General features: G+C 42.5%; 1 protein-coding gene across 1 annotated transcript in view; it reads right to left on the bottom strand.

Annotated features, from left to right (window-relative positions):
- Window positions 1-14007, bottom strand: part of CEP85L (centrosomal protein 85L) — a gene marked incomplete at both ends in the record, with an annotated part of 110612 nt that extends 96605 nt beyond the window's left edge. The window contains one exon of the mRNA XM_079550192.1: window positions 13953-14007. Coding sequence (XP_079406318.1) covers window positions 13953-14007 — 55 coding nt within the window. The remainder of the gene's footprint in view (window positions 1-13952) is intronic.
- Between the last annotated feature and the right edge of the window lie 2418 nt (window positions 14008-16425).

Below are 16425 nucleotides of genomic sequence, written 5' to 3'. Positions count from 1 at the left end.
AAAACATAGTCCTTAAACTGTTCTCATGGTAACCTTACCAAGATACTTATCATGCATTTCTTATCCTAGAATTGATTCTCAACATACAGCAGGATTTTGCACTGCAAGCGTTTAGCTACAAAGAAATAAATGTGTTCCAGCAGCAGAAACCAGCTGAAGCATTTGCAGTTGAAACAGTCATTTCCAACTGCATAAACCACACGTGACTGAGATTATAAAATAAAGCCAGCACTGGTATCTAAAGTCATCTGTTATCTTTTTGTGCTATATCACAAGATGGCCTATTAAATCAAGCAGGCACATAGGCTTTGTGAGAATCTTATATATCCAGGGTTTGCTATGTTTTGCTTTAAAAAAAAGAAGTTTGAAAGGTTACATTTTAAAGCACAATTCAAAGCAGCAAATAGTTTCTCTGCTCAAAGAATTGTTGAAAACATGTCCTATTTTATAGCTGATCAGAAGTGGAAAATAAAACCCAGAGAACAACCCCAAAGGACGATCACAATTTCTAATAACCATAATCTAAACCTATGCATGGCCTACAGGCAGCATACTGATTGTCATATTTGCACTCTACATCAGCAGAGGCACATAAAGAACTCTGGAGATAAGCACAGCTCAGGTTTGATGTTCTACATAGCTGCTCACATACACCCCCTCTAGCAGCAAGCTTTGCATAACACTTTCAGCAGGAAATGACTCAAAGAACTATCAGCTCACATATAGTGTCTCTTAGGTTACACATGAGTATTCTTAGGTTATTTAAACATTTTCAGCAGCATCCAAAGCCATAAGAGCAATTTGTCTCCACAAGGACTTCCATAGCTCACTGTACTCTTTTCACAATAAATCAAGTAGCTCAGAAAATGATGTAAAAATGAATACATATATCAACCATCCCCAAACACATTTATCTGTAGAAGTATGAACATGTACATACTTCCCTTTTAGCAGTGAAATCAAACTTATCAACCAGAGCAACAGTAGCTGCTCACAAAACCACCTGTAAAATGAGGTATGCTGTACGCACTTCCTTACTGAATGCTGCAATTAAGTGTAGCATGACATCTAAATTTACCTTCTGTAAGTAGTTCCTGGAGGTTTTCAATATCTCTGCCCACTTGTCTCAACTTCAACCTCTACTGAGAGTTTCCTCTCCTTTCCATTAACACATGTTCCTGCCTTTTCTCTTGCCTCTCTAGTATCTCATTAACTCTTCTTTTTTACCCAAGCCTTGTGCAATGCATAGCCTCGTGCAATGCATTTCCTTTTCTTCCTCAAACTGCTTGCCTTTTCTCCCAAGAGTCTCTTAACTCTTTATTATCCCTTAGAATACCTTTCAAGCTCAAGGATCAGACAGCAAAACCTAAAACCGGGAAACAGGCATGAGTGCCCATGGCTTGCCAGATGCTAGGCTCCAAGATGCCAACAGGGTGCCACTCCAGTACCATTCCTCTACCACCCTCTCTGTATCACCATCAAACATATTGCCACATGGCAGTTTCACATACAGCTGGTGGGAAACTGGGACATTTCTTCCTCTTCTATCACCCAGCACTTGGTTCATTAAACACACTGGCTTCTTTGGGAGCAGCAGTTTTCTTCTCCCTCTCTATAAATAGCTTTGCTCTCATTAACAGTTCCACATTACACCTCTCAAACTGCATCTAACTATCCCAGCAAGAACTGAGTTGACTTATGAGAGCCTAAGCTAATTAAGTCTGAGGCAGTTCTAATGTAGGAGACATTTAAAATACAGTTATAGAAGAGAAATTCAGTTTACTTTACCCTTTATTATATTTTTCTCCACATTACGCCTCTTTGGAGGCTTTCAGCTTTTATGGCACTAAACAAGTGTTAACAGAACTGCAGCAAACAAAGTTACTACCACTGCAAGTTAAATCAATGCATTAAGTGCAAAACTCTTTTGACTTCTTGGTTTCAGAGATGTTCAGTATCTGGACACATATTCATCTATGTACACGCTCTCAAAAGAGACAGAGTAATAAAGTTATTACTAACAGTAAGAAAAACTTCAGCATAAAATAGCACAGAAGGACAGAATAACATTGGTGAGTAAGGACATTCGGAGGTCATCCAGTCCAGCCAGCTGCTTAAAGCAAAGCTAATTATAATTAGATCAGATTGCTCTGGGACACATCCAGCTGAGCCTCAAACATCTCCAGGGACACATGCCACAACCTTTCCAGACAACCTGGTTCAGTCTTTAATCATTTTCAGTGCAAAGATGATCTTCCTAACACCTCATGAGCATCTCTCATGTTGCAACATATCCTGGAAGATGGAACAGCACAGCACAGCTAGAACCTACAAACAGTGCTAACACAGTGGGGTGCAGACAATCATCCCAGCACAATCTCTATAGTTACTGTAATTCGAGGAAACAGAAAGCATCCAAAAGTGTTTTGGGATATATTCTTAATTTTACACCTACAGGTACAAAGATTATGAGTACTTCAAGCTTCAGTTGCTGCAGCACGGTCCAGTGGGAACGAACAGCAAAGAAGGAACACACCACTTTTGGGGCATGTTTACATTCCCAGGAGCTGGAGAGCATTTCCAAGTTACGCTGTAAAGACTGATTCTTGATAGCAGCTCTGAATTGCTCAGTGCTGGTCCGCGTACATACCTTCACACAGACCAGCATGAATGCAGTGCAGGTTCATTAGCTTCAGCTCAGGCTAACCAGACCCTAGCTGGCTTTCAGGGAAGCACTTGAGTCTCAGCACTGTGACCAGGGCCACAGAAGGTCTCCTGGCTGTGGCACTCCCTCTCCTTATCCCAGTGGGCCTGGCTGTTTGCATGTAACAGTCCATATAAGAAAGCCTTTCAAAGCTAATGGAACCCAGTCCCTGAAACGGCAATAAATAAATAAAACAGCAAGATAGTAGAAATACACTCATTAAGAAAGCCTCATCAGTAAGCTAAGGGTTTTGTCTGGTACAAAGTGCCAGACAACAGACCAACCCTCCATTACTGAGGGAAGGATGTTATGCAAGCTTCATTGAAGAAACATAACCCAAAAAACCTTACAGACCCCTCCATTAGTCCAAGTCGGTATTTAAAAAACAATTTACTAGTTTCACATTTGGCACAGCCGTTCAGAGCCAAGTACTGAAGAACCACCAATCATTCTGTACTCTGATATGCTTCCCATCTCTTTTTCAGCAGCTCTCTGTAAAAATACGATCTTCCACGCAGCGAACAGATGACACTAAGTAAATCGAGTGTAAAAGGAGAAAGATACACAGGACTGCCCTTGCTGCTCAGCTACACACCTGATTCCACCTGCTGCTGTGATCACCAGCCTGCCTATCAGCAGCCAGCATCCATCTGCCCAAAATACGCAGTGGAGCAAGAGAAGCAAGCCAAGATTTCTAATATGTGCTACCAGACTGTAAGTTACCATTTGACTGTGATCATGGCTTACCGCTACAAGAAAATCTACCTTCCACAGAATTTAATAGGAGAAAAAGAAAATAAAAAAAATGGCATCCTACCTGGCCATGGTTTCAAATAATGTGACAAACAGAGTACAGCCAAAATCCCAAATATGAAGGAGACTTGTTTATACAAGCAGTTGATTGCATCCTTGAATTTAGCCAGCTAACTTTACTGGCATGGTGCTGTCTCTCCAGCCAAAGCATTTAAAGCAGATCAGTAAACAACAAAACAAAGGAAGTGCAGGAAGTAACTTACTCATTAAAGGACAGCAGTGGTTGAAGTTACACACCACAAGAACATGCACCTTTTTCTCTGTATTACAGACTGTTGGCAGGAAGGTAGCTAGTTAATTCTGGATCATTACCACTCTGGCATGCAAAGACCCCAGATGATCAACATACACAAAATAACAGCATCACGATCTTTGTATTTGGTTGCTAAAATACCTCTAACATGCCCCAAAGTACAAAAATTATTTTTAAGTGGCAGCTATTACATCTACCTAGATGCTGATAAAAACACAACACCAGAAGACTTAACTGGCTTCTACAGCCAACTTCTCTATTTCACAGCATGATGCTGACACAGACTGTGACCAGAAGTGAAATACCAGTGACAGCCGGTACGAGTGCATACAACTAAAGGATTCTGAAAGGGAGGTTTTACTACAGTACTATCAAAACCTCACAACTCAATGCTTTTTCTAATCAGCATGGACGTGACCAGGCTATAAAACAAAATTTCACACCATGATGATAGCAGAACCTGCCTAAAGCTCTTCCATGGACAGAGCGAAACATTCAGTCCTAGTGAAGTGTTTGCTGGTCTATAGGAATAAAAAGTGAGGATTCCTGAGAATAATAATGCAAAACCTGGCATGAACTTCAACTCTGATCTTTCTGCAAAATGAGCTCTGACTTTTATTAATAACAAGTGTCCAAAACAAGCTCCAGGTCTACAACATAACTTCTTCTAATATCCTGTGTTTAAGATGAGCAGTGGTATGGAAAAAACTGAGTTTCCTAATGTTTTCAGGAAAACAGCCAGATGACAGTGTGAAAATGCTCTTCACAATGCCCCGGAGGTGGTGGAAGCTCACAGTTCTGCTCACTGGCATGAACCAAAGCACCAGAAGGTCCCAGCCCCTCCCCTCCTACCAACACAGCTGAGAGTAGGTGGGTGACGCGGCTTCATGTCAGTGCATGAACAAACAGAGGTAAGTGGAATGAAGTGACAGCCTTAACTACTGAATCTATATATTTCAGTTCATCCAAAGCACTTTACAGTGTCAGATAGCAGAAATATGATTCATCCTGAGGACTCACATCCCTTATTGGAGAGCTTTCTTGACAGAACCTGCAAACTATTAAACTAAGTTCTCCCAGTTTTTCAGTTGGAAACTGAATAGAATAACCATGAACATCAAGGAAGAAAAATTGTACATACATAAAGGCAAGCAGGAACAAAAGACCAGAATGATTTCAAGTAGAACACTGACAGCGAGGGCTTTTCACTGCATTTCTACTGGTATAATCTGATAATATATTACCCAGATTATAAGGGTTCATCCATAAAATAATTCACTTATTGGAGGAGGGATAAAAATGTCATAAAACAGCAGCGAGAAAAGTAGAGCAGAAAAACCCAAAAGAAAATCCTCAAAGTACAGTCCTCAAAGTAAACATGCACTTGATTGGCAGTATCATCTGGAACTTGAGTAGAGTCCTATTTTAAGGAGTATGTACTCACAATATAATTTCCTAAGAGAGCTACATTTTAAGCTGACTGTGACAACACACCTGATTTCTTTTGTCTCTGAAATTCCTTAGTAAAGATTAAGTTCTTTATTTTTTTAATAAAAGAAACAGATAACTGTACAATTTCTCTTCATAGATTATAGCTATAAAAACTGATTTCTCTGTAAAACAGTATCTCTAAGCTTTTATACGCTACATATTTTTATGACTTCATAAATGTGCATGGCACTGTACAATACCAAATCAGCATGTGGCAAGGTCTCTCATGCTGGGAAGTATGCAATCTAGAAGAATGCAAACAGAAAAAAAAAATAATGGCAGTTTGACAGAGGAGTTTTACAGAATCTTGCTACTGTAGCTGAAGACACAACCAGGTACCTCACTTGTCATTAAACCACACAGAACAGAAAGCAAGAGGTGCCCATCTTTCTCTATGTAGGAAGTCCACCAGCTGGCAAGATTATTTCACTAACAAAAATGGGTTGAGCTAAGAATGCTGTCTGACACTGGCACTAATTGGATCTATCAGTTAGCTGCTGCGCACAGGCTGGTTGGTCTCTCTCCCCACCCGCAGATTTGCTTCCATAGCAAAAGCCCTACCACTGCATATACCACAAAAAGTGCTTCAGGAAGAAAACCATCCCCAGTTACAAACAAGGTTCTCTTCTAACTTGATCTCCAAAGCTGTCTCAGAAAGGGGTGAAGCAGTTGCAGTGCTAAGTGAGGAGTGGAAATGTACAGGTACACTTAAATGCCCAACAGCAACTAGCTCATCACTAGATCAAAGTGCCTGGCCAACCAACTCACTGCCAAACTGTGCATTCAGGCTGACTCTGAATTGGAGCAAGATAGGCATAAACTTCTGCAAGCTTCAATGTGCAGGACAAAATCTGTTCAGCTAGCAGAAAGCTTTGCTCAACTCTGCTGGCTAAAAAGGTACCAAAATCTTTACATTGGCACAGTACATAATGACATTCAGCCTGATTTCTAGTCCAGAAAGTATGTAGCACCAGGACTCAATTTGTAACATACTTTCTATGCTGTGTTTTTTGTTGTTGTTGTTTTGTTGTTTTTTTGTTTGTTTGTTTGTGTTTTTTTTTTTCCAGATAGCATCTATCCACATTTATTTAGTATCACCCCAATAATGAAATCCCCACTGTTGCCAGGAAAGTAAGAAGTTCACTTCCATTTCATCACTGACAGGGCAAGACCAGGCATTGCATCCAACTGTTGATAGCTCTCCTGTGACTTTTCCTCTTCCAGAGAGAGAGCACATTTGCATAAAGCAGAACTTCTACAAGCTACAGATGTTTCTTATTTCAAGTTTGGCACACCAGCCACATGTATTACCTCATGCCTGCTATGTTGGCCTGCCTCTTTGTCTTTGGACTAAATGCACTATTCAACCCACACAAACACAGAATGATGTTCTTAGCTTCCATTCACTTTCATGTAGAGAATGCAGATGAAAAGCCTATCTTTTAAACTTGCTAAGTTTATCACAATATGAAGAGGAGAATGTCTAGGAAAATAAACACGTGGCTATGCATAAAGTATATATAAATGTAGAACAGCACGCCCTCAGGACACCCACTCAGTTTCTAAAGTGTTAGAAGGCTGTGTACTGCAGGTGAAACATTAAATCCTTTTCTTAAATCCTTTTATCATCTATGTTTAAGCCTCTCTTTGGGTTTAACCATATTGATATTAAAATCATAATCAGGTAAGTTATTCTCTGACTTTTTTTTTTTTTTTTGCTATTCCAATGTTCTTCTACCAGAATTGCCTCTTCCTCACTCCCTCATTTGCATTCCTCTCTGAATAGGAAAAAGTAATCACAACTTCTACAATAGGTTAAAGAACAACAACAACAAAAAATGTAGATGGTTTTATGCAGTTCCCACACTTACAAAAATGCTTCATTTTTTCAAATAGGAACATAATTTCTCCTTGTAATCAGATCTAAAGATATCCTTAGCACTAAAAGAAATTGTAAGGACAGAGACAAAAAAAAAAATCATCATCATTTCAAGGAACCAATTTGCCAAAACACAGCGATATCATTTTTCCATCTTTCTTCAAAGAAGCTTAATATGCATTACACACATGGCAGAATCGACATTAATGCACCAAAGATAGAGCCTTCAGTCTGCATCTTTAGAACACATTTAGAGAAACTTGCATAACATACAAGAGAATTCCTATATTTAAGTTAAAAGAGTGGCACTCTGACTTTGTGCAAGTTATTAGATGTTCTTTTCTAACTTCTAAGGCTTATGACACAAGTTAAAATTTTTCAACAAGCTTGGTTTCTCTGTTTAAAAAAAAATAAATCTCATACATATTCAAAACAAGCAAGGAAGAATACTCTGAAACTTAAAAAGAAAGCACAGTAGTTTAAAATAGAAAAACATACACATATCTCTTTTGTACATTGTTATGACAAACTATACATAGAATACTTCCAGCCAAAAAATGGTCATTTATGTTCTCATAACTTCTTCACAACTGCAATCACTACTGACACGAAAGCTTTTATTGCAACAACTCTACTAAGCACACAAGACCCCTGTTCAAACAATTTGGTATTTAGGATGACAAAGCAAACAAGTAAAGATCATAACTGCTAGTTGAGTTCTCCACAGTTCTTAGCAAGATTGATAAAGTTTTAAGTAATGGCATTGTCAATGCCTGTTAGTGTTCCTATATTCGCACTTCCTGCCTTCTATCAGGGCAAGTCACCGAATCTTTTACACAAAGCATTTTCACATGCATTCATTCTTAAATAAAGAAATGTTACCAGAGGTTAAAATGTGCAAACACAAAAATATCTTTGCTTAAGAGTATGCAAGAGGGAAGACACCATCTTTTAAAGAAGCACAAATTTTCATAAGGCCATTTTTATTCTAAACCACTGAAAAAGTTGCAGCTTTCCACACCATCTGGAAACTACGCTACAAAAGGAACAAAGCAGACATTAAAAACACACAGATACCTTATAAGGAATCTCAGATCTCTCTCCAGGATGATTCAAGAATGTTTCTTGCCTGACACTGTAAACCTCTTAACACATTAGAAAGCTAAAAGTCTGAAAAGGAACATTTAATGTAAGCTTGTTCCAGGTATTTTAATACATAGAGAAGCAGCAGGACTTTTTTCCTTGACACTACTTGCACCATTCTTCTTTAGAAAGACAGAGATAGCCTCCTACTACCTTGTCAGTCCTTGTCCATTACTTTGGACCAGCTTTAACCTGAATGCAAGTCCAGTAGAATTAATGTCACTTTTCAGATCCTCTCCCTTAATCTTCCTTGGCCTTTGCAGCAAGTCTGAGGATTAATTATGGTCCTTCTGATGTCATCAGCAGCTCTGCAATGGAGAAGCAAGGCTGCACTACTAGTTCTCTCCACTACCTGCAAGATGACTTTACAGCTAGCCCACCTGACACCAGTCATTCTACACTTGCCTGACACCAGCACAGATTCTTTCTGCTGCAGTGGCTCAAGCAGGAGTCAGGCAACTGTAAATCCCCCCTTTATCATTTATTTACCATTAGTATTCTCCTTCCTCCAGTTCCCCAGATCAGTTTGCCATAAGGCTGAACAACTGTCAGAGCAGGCCCCTTGGAAGTAGAAAAGATGTGTGAGCAGAAGTATCCAGAAGCAGAGGAACTACTACTACATCATTTTAACTGTAAAAGAAAACGATGTCCTGCAATTCACACACATACCCCAGCTCAGGCAATTGTTATATCTTCCAAATTTCAGGGAATATAATGCCTTGAAAGTAAATAAATTCTCAACCCTCACCTTCTCTTATTTGCATCACTGCTTCCTCTTACAGTAGCCATTTGACTCTCAAAAAACAGCCAAGGTCACTGGTGAAGCCGAACAGAAGGATGTGATGCCACTTACAGCATGGCTGGCTGTGAAGAAATAGGTCAGTGGAATACAGCTGGGCAATCAATAGGATGCTCCAGCCCAGGCGACAAAGCCAGATGCCTGTGGAAAATGAGCATCTTGCAGGCAATTACACAGGAGTCTGCAGTTTTGGTCTGAAAGAGGGAATGGTCAGGACAAGTATAAACTCAGACATTCTCGTGAACTTGTTTATCCAAATTATCTCTATCTCATCTTTTCTAGCTATCCACTCTCAAGCCTCTGCAGCTGGTCTGCAGTCTCCCATGAGCCATATTTTGCACCTCCTCAATCAGTCCAACAGCAAGAAGCTCCCATTTGGGTAATCTTACCAGACCTCAGGATCCCTTCTAACACCCTCCTTTAGCAATGGCAGGAATATGCTACAGGGTAACACATAGAATTACTGCAGGTCCAGCATTCTTCTCCGCAAGTTGTACCAGGGTGGGTGTCATGGGCTTGGCAGAGGGGGCTGCAGTGGTGCCATCTGTGAGTAGTGGCCGGGGCTGCCCCATGCTACACACAGCTGGTGGCATCTGCAATAAGTACATGTAAGAAAAGGCAAAGTACTACGCACAGGTGAGGAAGTGAGAGAAAGACCCGTAGACACTTAGGTCAGAAAAGGAGAAGAGGTGCTCCAGGCTCCCATGCCGCCTTCATGGCCATGGCAGAGCAGCTCTGCAGCTGAGATAGGATCAGGCCTCAGCAAGTTTCATGGAAGACTGCACCTCTCAGGAGGGACCTGTACCAGAGCAGGGGAGAAGCATGAGGGGGAAGGATCAGCAGAGATTAACCATTTGGAATGGCCACAATGCCTGTCTTGATCAGGATGTGCTGTCCGAAGGGAAGATAGGCCCAAGAGAGGAAGCAGGGTAGGGAGAATATAAGGGTCTTATGATTTGCATGGGTTGGTTTGTTTTGTTTCTGTCTTTGCTTCTCACTGCACAAGTGCATTTTAATTGGCCATAAATTAAGTTCATTTCCCCCATGCAGAGTCTGATTTCCCGTGACGGTGATTGATCTCTTCCCTCAGATCCCAACCTGCTGACTCTGCCATCCTTTTTTTCCCCCAGTGCTGTGGAGCAGCAAAGCGAGAATGACTGGCAGCCAGGCAAGGTGAGTCCACGATAGAAGGCAAATAGAAAGTCACTTTTTGAATCACATAGCAAATATCCTGAATGTGTTTTAAAACAAACTGCAGCCACAGTGAGATTTTTTACTGCCAGTTTCAGGACACGTCTGTGCAGCTGACAAACAAATGACAACTAGAACCAAGTCAGCATTTTTTCAGTCAAAAGGCAACTAAGCACAGAAACTAAATTAGTTTAACTGCCCTACCATTAAGCCACAGGCAAGTTATTTAATAAAAGCAAGCATCCAAAGAATATGCAAGGCAGAGCATTGGTACTGGACACATCTATAGTACTGTCCCCCTCTTCCTTATTCATCCACAACAAACAGGCTTTGCTTCCAACAAGGGCAGAAGATCATCTCCTGCTATAACCTCAATTTTCAACCATCCTTACCACCACATATCATTACCACTTTGGCCACTTGTCCATACTTTGAACGGCACAGGTCCTTTAACACTCCTCAAATGCCTGTTGCTAAAATCTTACCATGTCATAAACAGCAATATTCGGCAGGCAAATCCTAGATGTTCAGTGCCGAAACTACAGGCACTCTTACGCCAGCAAACACCCCCCTTGCCTCCATCCCCCACTGCAGACATCATGGCTCACGCTGCCTTTTACTACATGCTTATTCTGTGCAACTGTTTCAAATCAACGCATTCTTCTTGAAATCATTAAGATGAATTACTGCTTCCTTTCATTAAAGTTTTAAAAGAACTGTCCTCTTGTGATGTGAAATCGTAAGTTGATATTTCAGTAAACATTTGACACACAAGAGGTTATAACCATTGCTATCCCTTAAGAACAGCCATATAGTACATTCTTACACTGTTAAAATTATAGCAGGGACGCCTCCCACTAGACCAGGTTGCACAAAATCCCATCCAGCCTGGCTTTGAATGCTTCCAGGGAGGGAACGTAAGAATGTACAGGTCAATTTTTCTTGTCTGAGCAGCAAAACGTGTCATTAAATCCAATAGCACCCATCTAAAAGAGGTGTGCAAACAGAACAGCACAACTTTTCAGGTAATGTGCTCCTATCACATTGAAAAGCAAAATAAAAATAAAAATAAAAATGAAGTGACCCAACCTCTTACACTTTAAGGAAAATCAGAATTAATCTGTACCTATTACTGAAAAAAAGATCATTTCCCTATACAGTTACAGAGCCAAATGCATACTGAAGAATTCTGTAAGTGAATTGTAAGACTTTGAGTGAAATAGAAATTCTGATCCCATATCCACGTATGACTACCACATAACTAACAAAATATAGTTGTGCTTTTCAGTAATGAACTGAATTTGACAAGGAAACTGTTGTATTCCCAAACAAATACCTAAAAGCCAATACCATCAAAATCTATATTGAGGAGCTGTTGCTAAAGAATTTAATTTTGAAGCCGGAGGAATTTTTCTTCTGATAGAATATGTTTCATTCTTTAACTCTTGCATCCTAGTAGGACATAACTGTGGACAAAATACTTTCCCTTGGACAACTTGTATTCAAGCAAAAAGAAACAAACCTAGTCTGTCAATAACACAATAGCACAGGATCTTTGTAGCCATCAGTTCTTCTTTACAATGCCTGTATGGACCTTAATACTTTCTACTTCCTTAGCACAGCTACACAATCTCACAGAACAACTTCTGGACCATTTCAAAGCAAGATCAATGAAAGAAGGGACTACCATGCTTCAACCATAATGCAGAGATTATATCTTAAGTTTAAGCTCCATTGTTATGCATTAGTTTTCTATCAACTGCTACTTCCTGTTATTCTATCCTACCTCAAATTGGAGGTTTATCTACAAAAGTTTTGCTACCTTACATTATTTCTTTTACCTAACTCATATGCAAATATATTTTGAACTTCACATTAACTGCAAGTATTCAAAGAGGAGGAATGGGGGCCAAAGAAAATCAAAACACATTCTCAAATCTCACAGCCTACTCTGAGAAGAAGACTCTGAGAAAGTAGCAAAAGGAAAACATTCATCCAGTAACTAACTGATGAGAACTGCTATATGAAAACACTTTGACTCCACACGCAGTAACGAATGGCCCAATCCAAAGTCTTCTACAGCAAATGTAAAAAATGCACATCAACAACCTTTTTAACAGTCTGAAGCTAGTGAATGGAACAAGCAGTGCACACATGTGATACAGTCTTTTAGTATTCTTGCCCCAAACACAAATCGTCAAGAATCGAGACACTGAATTCCTGCAGTTTCCATCAAACTCACTGAGATCTGTGCACTTGGTTCAGGATATCCAATCTTGGCAAGCAGCAGCACAAAGATAACATAACTTTGCTTTTGTACAGGAAGCGTTAAAAAAATCCACCACGCTTCAGCAAGGCAAACACGTTATACATAGAAATTAATAATAATAGTAAAGAAAAAAAGGAACAATGCCTTCATTCAAATCATAAGGAGTGAACATTAGGCTATTTGCAGAGATTCAGGCAGCTGCTGAGAACATCTTAGCAGCTCTTGTATTTGCAAGAGAAGCGCTGTCAAGTGAAACCAAAACAATCCTTCCATTTAAATACATCAACCAACCAAACACACGTTATGCAGCCATACTTCCAAAGTCCAAAATTAAAACACAATGCCAAATTTCTGAATGGAAAAAAAAAAAAAAAAAAGTATTACAAGAGTGTTATTTTTGCACTTGTAACAGCACTGCCAAACCAAACCACCGACTTAACACTGTGATCCATTACTTCAGCAAGTAAAAAGCCTCAAAGTATTCACAGGAACTCTGCTCGCTGAATTTAGACCACAATGTCTTAAAAAAAAAACGAAAAAGGCATCCCCCCCAAAAAAAACCTTAGTATCTGGGCTTACCTATACAAAAACAACCATTACGTCCCTCTGCAATCTACTCATCCCAAGCACTCTTACCCACGGGCCATCTTCCCTGCCAGACTAACACCAAATTTAAACTCCCCCCTGCCAAACTGTGGGAGCCGGACTCTAATCTAAAGCCCAGAAACCGAGAGCAAAGTGATGCAAAAAATAGGATTCGAACGATCTCCTCGACAACCGGAGCAGGCTGCAACCTAAATAATGTAAAGCAAAAAGCACAAAAGGAAACAACGAGCCTTTTTGCTTAGATTTTCTATCCAATGGCTGAGTAACAAGAAAAAAAAAAAAAAAAAACACTGAAGAAGAAGAAAAAAAAACAAGGGCCCAATCCACAGAAGGTGATTACGTGGGTAAGCGCAGCTTTGCCCCGGCGCTCCAGACACAGCGGGGCGCGCCGAGCGGCACCGGGGGAGGGCCTCCCGTCCTCGGCCCCGGGCAGGCTCCCCCCGCGGCAGGAGACACTGAGCCGCAGATTTAAGAGAGAAAAACACCCCGATCAGCGCGAGCGGCCCTAAAGATAGCAGCGGACTAACTGCATTAGCGTCCGCCGAGCCAGGGGGTCGCTCCCCGCCACGTCCCCTCGTGGAGCCGCTGCGGCGCTTCCTTCCGCGGAGCGGGGGAGGGAACGAAGGAGCCGCTTCTCCGCAGGCACGGGCGCTGCTGCGGGGCGCCGGGAGCACGCTGCAGGCAGGGAACGGCGAGACTGCGCCAGGCGGGGGAAGGGAAGGGAGGGGAAGGGAAGCGGCGCCGGCCCCGCGGCCCCCCATCCCCGCGGCCGCAGCTGCCCCATCCCCACGTCCCGGTTCTTACCCGCCCTGTAGCCGCGAGGGCCGGTGCCGAGCTGAGGCTGCAGCCCTCCCCACATGGTGCCGCGCTCCGGCAACGCGGAGCCGCTCGCTGGCCGGCCCCGGCCGGGGGACGAGCGGCCCGGTCGGGCGACAGGAACTAGCGGGGGGCTGCCGCCGCGGCTCGCTGCCCCCGAGGCGCCGCGGCCATGCTGCTTGGCCGCGATCGCGCAGGCGGGAGGAGCTGACCGCCCCCACCGCAGACAGAACTTGCTTTATTGCGCTGCCGCCGCTGCCGCCGCCTGGTTCTCCGGAGCTGGGAGCGGAGCGGAGCGGGGCGGGGACAGGGGCGGGAGCCCGCGGATGCTGCGGCGCTCGGGGGCGAGCCTCTTGCATAAGCCGGCCCACGGGGAGGGGGCGCGGGGCGAGCGGCAGCCGGGGCTGAGAGGGAGGCAGGCCGGGGCTGAAGGGAGGGGTCGGCTTCCCCGGGCCCGGCCCGCGGAGCCGCTCTGGCCGCGAGAAGGTGCTGGGCGCTGCCGTTTGCGTCGAGAGTGGGAACTTCCTCATCCTGCCCGCAGGGTACATAGAGCTGGGGCGTGAGCGCTGCCCTCCGTTCTGCCTTTTCTTCCCCTCTAGACTGCGATCCAGGCAGGCAAATGCACAGTCAGTTAGCAAGGGCAAGTAAATTTAATTGGAAACTGAGGGGCAAAGGGAAGCTGCCATGGTGAAGGAAGAGGAGAGCGGCAGAATACAGCACGGGGTCACTGCCCGTGCTCTGCCCTGCTCTCCTCCTGGAGACGGGTCTGCAGCGCAGCTGCTGCCTCGCAGGCAGCTGGCTGGCCCCCTAAATACCCGTACGGCTGTATTCCACGATGATGGAAGTGAGTTTGATATCAGGGTCATCAGCAAAGAAAGGTGAAATGCTTTCCTCCAAAATTACACCTTTTAAAGAAGTGCCCCAGGCCTATACATCCAGGCTTACTAGAGTTTATTATAGTCTCACAGTTTTCCTGTACTCCCTTCATTCCCTACTTTCCTACTTAATAAGGAAAAAAGAAGTGCAAAGAAAGAAGAATCACAACTTTCCCTTGAGTGGTTAATTCTGAGCATCACAATCAAGCTTAGGCCACAGGGCTGGAAACAAAATGCTCTTGTCAGCAACAAGTCAAAAACAGTATAAAGTTTCCAACCCAAGCTGTTCTGAGGCTGCCAAAATACATCAAGAGAGAATTCTGCCACAGCAGCACTCGCATTGCTGTTGCTGGTCTGCAACTGGAGCCTAGTGCTCCCCACTGCAAAATGCCTTCTGAACCTGTCAGCGATTGTCATTGCCCAACAGATCACAAAATTAAGGAGAAAATACTTAGGTGTCTTCTATTTTTAATGTAACCATCCCAAAATTACAAAACCCACCACTATTACCAATATATGAAAAATTTAGATGGCATTGCATAGCACAATGGACGTTAAAGGGCTAAGAAGTGAGGTGAAACAGGAGCAATTCATGCAAAACATCCACAATTGATAAATCTATGCTCAAATACTTCCTGCTGACTCAGTACATTTTTAATAGTAGCTTTTTGTCACAGAATAGCTTTTATCTCTTTGGGAAATTTTATGTTAGATTTTGGTATGTCATATTTTATTTACACCTAGCTACATATTCATATTGTACTCATTAAAAGAGAGGGCTCTGAAATGGTGGAATGAGCACGTAGAAATGCTTGCATATTGTGTTGTCCTTTTTCTTGTCTGCATACAGCCCTTATGTTCTCATCAAAGATGTGACACTCTGCATTCCTCACTAGCTCATTTAACCCAGGGAGCATAATTGTTTTGTAGGTAGAGTTGTAGAAACAGGCTTCAAAAGTAAATGCTGAACAAAAATCAACAGTACTAAAAGTGGTGTGTACCTGCTCCAGAAGATTCCATCAGAATATTCGGAATGTTTCTGGAGGCCTTCTGAATGACAGAAGGGTGGAAGCACTTTCAAGATCCCACAAATACCAATGCAAGAGAGTAAATTATTGGTAACATCAAGCCAAAAACATGCAACCCTTCAGCCAACAAGCAAGCTTTGATACTGATGGATATTAGTGAGAGCAAGGCAGGTAAACGTGAGTGTAAGAAGGGGCAGTAAATGGTGTTATAACTTGTAAAGCACTCAGGAACAAGAAACACGTGAACAGCTTTGTTTGATATTTGTATAAAGAACTTGTCTAGGTGTAAAATCTGTTGCATGCTCTTTTGTTGAGTTTGCTCAAGTCTGGGTAAGCGTGTGCCAATAGTGTATTCACAATGGACACAGCAGCCTGAGAGGAAACTGAATGCCGATAAAGGCATGCAGCATCAAGTGAGCAGAAAAACTCCCCTATCAGTGCAGAGCCTTGCAGTTTGTGATGCTGTCCTATGATGGAGCTGCAAGAATCCAGTGGCATATTGTGCCACCAGAAAGCTGTGCGCCCAGAAATGCTCTGATAATAGTTCTTCTATCTCCT

Source organism: Tetrao urogallus (genome assembly GCF_951394365.1).
Source record: "Tetrao urogallus genome assembly, chromosome: 2".
NCBI lineage: Eukaryota > Metazoa > Chordata > Aves > Galliformes > Phasianidae > Tetrao > Tetrao urogallus.
The sequence above is the reverse complement of the archived record's forward strand: the minus strand, read 5'-3'. Positions and strand labels throughout refer to the sequence as shown.